The sequence below is a fragment of the Heptranchias perlo genome, unplaced genomic scaffold (assembly GCF_035084215.1).
Source record: "Heptranchias perlo isolate sHepPer1 unplaced genomic scaffold, sHepPer1.hap1 HAP1_SCAFFOLD_244, whole genome shotgun sequence".
NCBI classification, from domain to species: Eukaryota; Metazoa; Chordata; class Chondrichthyes; order Hexanchiformes; family Hexanchidae; genus Heptranchias; species Heptranchias perlo.
In genome coordinates, this window is record NW_027139256.1 from 260,741 (window position 1) to 267,179 (window position 6,439).

At 54.1% G+C, this 6,439-nt stretch overlaps 1 protein-coding gene across 1 annotated transcript; it reads right to left on the reverse strand.

The window, feature by feature from the left end:
* Positions 1 to 217: 217 nt before the first annotated feature.
* LOC137310357 (zinc finger protein 235-like) lies at positions 218 to 3,530 on the reverse strand. Its single transcript, XM_067978205.1, has 3 exons — positions 3,490 to 3,530; positions 1,805 to 2,026; positions 218 to 1,351 (listed from the first exon to the last, which is right to left on the reverse strand). Exons 1-3 carry the CDS (start codon positions 3,528 to 3,530, stop codon positions 313 to 315), a joined length of 1,302 nt encoding a protein of 433 aa, XP_067834306.1. The 3' UTR covers positions 218 to 312.
* Positions 3,531 to 6,439: the final 2,909 nt, after the last annotated feature.

A 6,439-nucleotide genomic window follows, 5' to 3' on the forward strand; every position in this document is an offset into this window, starting at 1 on the left:
ATCAGCCGTGATCTCACTGAATGGCGGAACAGGCTCGAGGGGCTGAATGGCCTCCTCCTGTTCCTGTGTTCCTTCGCTCCCAGTCACCTCACTGAATGGGGCCTTTTATTGTTCCTCACGTTCTCTCGTGTTCAGGATTAACATCAACTTGCATTTATACGGCGCCTTTGTCGTAGAAAAACGTCCCAAGGCTCTTCGCAGGAGCGTAAATCAGACAAAGGTAGTCACTGAGTGGGTGTGAGAGGAGGTGGGATGTAACAGGAAATCCCTTCCCACGCACTCCGCAGGTGAACGGCCTCTCCCCGGTGTGAACTAGCTGGTCTCTCTGCAGGTTGCACGATTGGGTGAATCCCTTCCCGCACACGGAGCAGGTGAACTCTCCCCGGTGCGGATGCCTTGGCGTCTTTTCAGGTCCTGGGAGCTTTTCAAGCTCTTTACACAGACGGAACATTTGAAAGGTCTCTCCCCCGTGCGAACTCGCTGGTTTCTCTGCAGGCTGCGTGACTGAGTGAATCGCTTCCCGCACACTGAGCAGCTCAGCGGCCTCTCCCCGGTGTGAAGACGCCGGTGTACTTTCAGAACCTGGGAGCTTTTAAAGCTCTTCCCGCAGTCAGAACATTTAAACGGTCTCTCGTCACTGTGAACTCGCTGGTGGGTCACCAGGTTGTACGGCTGAGTGAATCGCTTCCCGCACACGGAGCAGCGGAACGGCCTCTCCCCGGTGTGAATAGTCTGGTGTGTCAGCAGGTGGGATGTCTGCGTGAATCCCTTCCCACACACGGAGCAAGTGAACGGCCTTTCCCCGGTGTGAATACTCTGGTGTGTCAACAGGTGGGACGTGTGAGTGAATCCCTCCCCGCACACGGAGCAGCTGCACGGCCTCTCCCCGGTGTGAATTCTCTGGTGCACCTTCAGAACCGGGGTGCTTTTAAAACTCTTCCCACAGTCAGAACATTTAAACGGTCGCTTGTCAGTGTGAACCCGCTGGTGCTTCAGTAGATTGGACGAACAAGCGAATCCCTTCCCACACACAGAGCAGGTGAACGGCCTCTCCCCGGTGTGACTGCGCCGATGGGTTTCCAAGGCGGACGGGGAAATGAATCCCTTCCCGCAGTCCCCACATTTATACCGTCTCTCCCCGGTGTGCCTGCCCATGTGGCGCTCTAGACTGAACGACTGGGAAAATCCGCGTCCACGCACGGAACACGTGTGCGGTTTGTCCGAACTGCGGTCGGTGCTGCGATCGGTGCTCTCTCCTTCCAGGTGCAAAGGCCGATGATATTCAGGTCCTGACGAGTCGGGCGAGTTTCGGTTTGAGCTTCCTGTCTGTAAATGCTCCACTTGTAATAACCTGTAAAACGAATTTAGAAAGGGTAAGAGGGAGCATGTGTTCATCTCGCTAATTTTCTTCAAGGAGCAATAAACAGGCTTTCTACAGACACATTAGCAGGAGGAGGAGAGTCAGGGTAGGGATGAGGGAGGCGAGTGTGTAAGTGGGGAGTCAGGGAAGGACAAAAGATGCTAAATAAGAACTCGGCCCCAGTGTTCACCCAGGAGGTGGATATTGGGATTGTCGAACCACCAGAGGTGGGTAGGGAACTGTTAGTGGAGGTTATTATTGACACAGAAATGGGACTGAAGAACTTCCTCCAACTGAAGGTGGACAAATCCCGGGGACCCGGTGGTTTACACCCGAGAATCCTGAGGGAAGCTGGGGAAGAAATAGCGGAGGGACTGAGCATAAACCGACTGCCGCCTTTCCCGATATTACAACAGGGACTGTACGTCACAAAAAGAAACTCACTGGCTGAAGCGCTTTGGGACGTCCTGAGGTCGTGAAAGGTGCGGTGTGAAGGCAAGTTTGTCATTTCTTCCTTTCACTCCATTTTGATACAAAAGAACCGGAAAAGGTCCAACCCTGTTGCGGGGGCAGGGGGGGGGGGTTACAGTTGTTAAGAGGTTTGAGAAGTTTGGGCTTTTTTTCCCCTGAAGCCGGGAAGGTTTGAGGGGCCAGGCTGAGAGAGGTCTTCAAGATCATGAAGGGTTATTGATAAAAGGTAAACGATGGGTTGCTTCCATTTGTTGGTGACAATCATAGTAGGTACAGCAAATCCCCAGGACCAGATGGTTTCCATCCCATGGTTTTTAAAGGAAGTTGGTGAGAACATTGCAGATGCCCGAACTATAATCTTCCAAAGTTCTCTCGATTCAGGAACTGTTCCTTTAGATTGGAAAATTGCACGTCACTCTGCTATTTATGAAAGGTGACAGAGGGAAACCAGGGAATTATAAGACTGGTTAGCCTAATATCTGTTGTCGGGAAATTACTAGAGTCTATAATTAAGGATAGAGTGACTGAACACCTTGAAAAATTTCAGCTGATGGAGAGAGCCAGCAGGGATTTGTAAATCCATGGTAGGTCATGCCTGATGAACCCGACTGAATTTTTTGACAGGTGACTAAAGTAGTGGACAGGGGAATGTTGTTTATATGGACTTCCAGAAGGCATTCGATAAAGTCCCTCATATAAGAGACAGTTGAAGCTCATGGAATTGAGGGCAAATTATTAACCTGGTTAGGAAATTGGCTGAGCGGCAGGAGACAGAGAGTAGGGATAATGGGCAGGTACTCAAATTGGCAGGATGTGACTAGTTGTACTCCTTGGAATTTAGAAGATTAAGGGGTGATTTGATCAAAGTTTCCAAGATATTATGCAGAATTGATAGGATTTGAATAGAGAAACTGCCAGGCAGCTGGGGAATTTAAATTCAATTAATTAAATAAAAATCTGGAATAAAAAAATACTAGTATCAGAAATGGTGGCCATGAACTACCGGATTGACATAAAAACCCATCTGGTTCACTAATGTCCTTTAGGGAAGGAAACCTGCCGTCCTTACCCGGTCTGGCCTATATGTGACTCCAGACCCACAGCAACGTGGTTGATTCTTAATCGCCCTCTGAAATGGCCGAGCGAGCCACTCAGTTGTTCAAGAAGGCGGCTCACCACCACCTTCTCGAGGGCAATTAGGGATGGGCAATAAATGCCGGCCTCGCCAGCGACGCCCACATCCCATGAACGAATTTTTTTAAAAAAATCTACCCTATCTCTGCTGGTTGGGGAGTCTGGGACTCGGGGACAGAGCCTAAAACCGAGAGCCAGGACTTTCAGGAGTGAAGTTGGGAAACACTTCTACAGGCAAAGGGTGGGAGAAGTTTGGAACTCTCTTCCGCAAACGGCAGTCAACGCTAGCTCGATCGTTAATTCTAAATCTGAGATTGATAGGTTTTTGTTAACCAAAGGTATTGAGGGATATGGGGCTATGGCGGGCATGTGGTGTTGGGTCACAAATCAGCCACCAGACGCAGTAGTAGAGGCGGGTACAATTTTGTCTTTTAAAAAGCATTTGGACAGTTACATGGGTAAGACGGGTATAGAGGGATAATGGGCCAAGTGCAGGCAATTGGGACTAGCTTAGTGGTACAAACCGGGCGACATGGACGTGTTGGGCCGAAGGGCCTGTTCCCATGTTGTAAACTTCTACGATTCTGTGATCTCACCGAGCGGCGGAACAGGCTCGCGGGGCTAAATGGCCTCCTCCCTGTTCCTAGCACGGAATCGCAGGAAGTTACGGCACAGAAGGAGGCCATTCGGCCCGTCGTGCCCCGTGCTGGCTCTCCGATTGAGTTCGAGACGCGGAAAACGTTCGGCGATCCGAGGGCGAGGGGAGGCAAACGAAGGAAAATACAAAAACCGGGGGCCGCCCCCCCCCCCCTCCTCCGACAGGGGTCTTCAAGGTGACGAAGGGTTTTTAACTGGTAAAGGGAGATCAGGTTGCTCTTGTTGGGGATTTAGAACGCGCATGCTCGGGGCGCAAGAGGGCCAAGAACGAGCGGCTAGTGCGCATGCTCGGGGCGCAAGAGGGCCAAGAACGAGCGGCTAGTGCGCATGCTCGGGGCGCAAGAGGGCCAAGAACGAGCGGCTAGTGCGCATGCTCGGGGCACAGGGTCCCTGAACGAGCGGTTAGTGCGCATGCTCGTCGAGCTCTTGGTCGCGGGAGGCGGCGGGGGGGGGGGCACTCTGGGTAAAGCCGTTAACCGTTGAGATTCCGAATCACCGGCGGAAAGTGAGTTTTATCGGAGTGAGAGTGAGGGGGGGGGAGGAGGGTGAGGGAGAGATAAATGAGGTTTAAAGAAAAAAAACGCCAAACCGGAGAGTGCGAGGGTTCCCCGGGCACCGAACGGAGCGGCTCTTCGGCCTCGGCGGAGCAGGTGATCCTTCTCAGGGAGGGAGGACACGTGATCCGCGGGGGTTGATTGACGCGAGCTTCGGACCAATAGGGAGCGAGGGGGCGGCGCCTGGAGGACCGAGGGCAAGGCGGCGGGTCCTCCAACCAATCGGGGGGCGCCCGAGGGGCGGGACTTGCGCCGGGTGGTCGGCAGGGGAGCAGCGACTCGCCGCATCTTAGAATCTGCGGCGGGGGGGGGCGCCTATACGTTGCCGGGGCCGGCAAACCGCGCGTGCGCATTCGTCAACTCTCAGCCGGGCTCCGGCAGCCGGCATTAATGTGGAGGGTGACCTTGGACCCAGCCTGCTGGACTGGGAGTTGCCTGGATCTTTTGGCTGTGCTTTGCTTTGTAGTTGTTGATTGCTGCTTTTAATATTTGTGAGTTCATAGTAATTGCACCTTAACCTTCTGGTTGTTTGCTGCATTAATCACAGTATTGTTTTGTGAGTTCATGGTAGTTGCTAGTACAGTTGCTTTAATGATTGTAGTGATCTGTGGACTCCTAGTAGTGGCCTGTTGACCTCAGTAGTACTTTGCGGTTGTACCACTGCATGAATCATAGTAGTCTTGCTCTGTGTGACCTCACATTGTTCTTTGCTGCACTAACCCTCATGAGCACAGTATTCAAGCCAATTGAGGAATCCTTCAGGTCTCCACTCTGTGAAAGTCCGTGGGTACGGTTATCGTTGCTGTGCGAAAGTCTGAGAGTGTAGTTCGCTGCAGGCCGCCTGTTGTGTGCAGCGCGTTTGGTCTGATGCATGCGAAACTGCCTGCCTGTCACTTTGTTTGCTGCGTTTTGCTCCGCATGTTCCTCCCTGTGCCTTTTTGTCTGGTGCATGTGAAGCTGCAGCACATTTGGTAAGGCCCATGCGCTCCCCTCTGTCCATCGTGCAACGAGCTTCCCACCATTAGCTCCCCCCCTCTGTCCATCATGCAACGAGCCTCCCACCATGTGCCCCCCTCTGTCCATCATGCAACGAGCCTCCCACCATGTGCCCCCCTCTGTCCATCATGCAACGAGCCTCCCACCATGTGCCCCCCTCTGTCCATCATGCAACGAGCCTCCCACCATGTGCCCCCCTCTGTCCATCATGCAACGAGCCTCCCACCATGTGCCCCCCTCTGTCCATCATGCAACGAGCCTCCCACCATGTGCCCCCCTCTGTCCATCATGCAACGAGCCTCCCACCATATGCCCCCCTCTGTCCATCATGTAACGAGCCTCCCACCATGTGCCCCCCTCTGTCCATCATGTAACGAGCCTCCCACCATGTGCCCCCCTCTGTCCATCATGCAACGAGCCTCCCACCATATGCCCCCCTCTGTCCGTCATGCAAGGAGCTTCCCACCATGTGCCCCCCCCCCCCCCCCGTCCGTCCGTCGTGCAAGGAGCTTCCCACCATGTGCCCCCCCCTCTGTCCGTCGTGCAACGAGCCTCCCACCATGTGCCCCCCCCGGTCCGTCATGCAAGGAGCTTCCCACCATGTGCCCCCCCTCTGTCCGTCATGCAACGAGCCTCCCACCATGTGCCCCCCACCCCCCCGTCCGTCGTGCAAGGAGCCTCCCACCATGTGCCCCGTCCGTCGTGCAACGAGCCTCCCACCATGTGCCCCGTCCGTCGTGCAACGAGCCTCCCACCATGTGCCCTGTCCGTCGTGCAACGAGCCTCCCACCATGTGCCCCCCCTCTGTCCGTCGTGCAACGAGCCTCCCACCATGTGCCCCCCTCGTCCGTCCGTCCGTCGTGCAAGGAGCTTCCCACCATGTGCCCCCCCCCCCCCCCCGTCCGTCGTGCAAGGAGCTTCCCACCATGTGCCCCCCCTCTGTCCATCGTGCAAATGTTATCCCTTTGCAATTTCTCTGCCGCTGCAGGACGTTAGTTGTCCTCCATGTGATTTTTCCCCGGTGTATTCATTTCATTTCTAGTGCAACTGCGAGAGCTGTGTTTCCTTCCAGGTACAGGTATCTCGGGCAATTTTCATCCTTTGTGCATTTATTTGGCCCGTCTGGACCAAGATTTACCATTTGGCAAGTGAAAGCCCTTGGAATCTGCTGCCTGGGAGGGGCAAGTTTTCTGCCTAATAGCAATTTTTTTGTGCTCTGTGCAAAAACACAGGATCTGCACTTAGTGATTGTGTCTTTTCCTCACCT

Coding starts and splice junctions, on each gene's coding strand:
- LOC137310357 (XM_067978205.1), bottom strand. CDS start 3,530: ATGGGAACAGGCCCTTCGGCCCAACACGTCCATGTCGCCCG. Junction 2,027..3,489: donor CAACACGTCCATGTCGCCCG/GTTTGTACCACT, acceptor ATGATCTTGAAG/ACCTCTCTCAGCCTGGCCCC. Junction 1,352..1,804: donor GTCCCAAAGCGCTTCAGCCA/GTGAGTTTCTTT, acceptor TTCGTTTTACAG/GTTATTACAAGTGGAGCATT.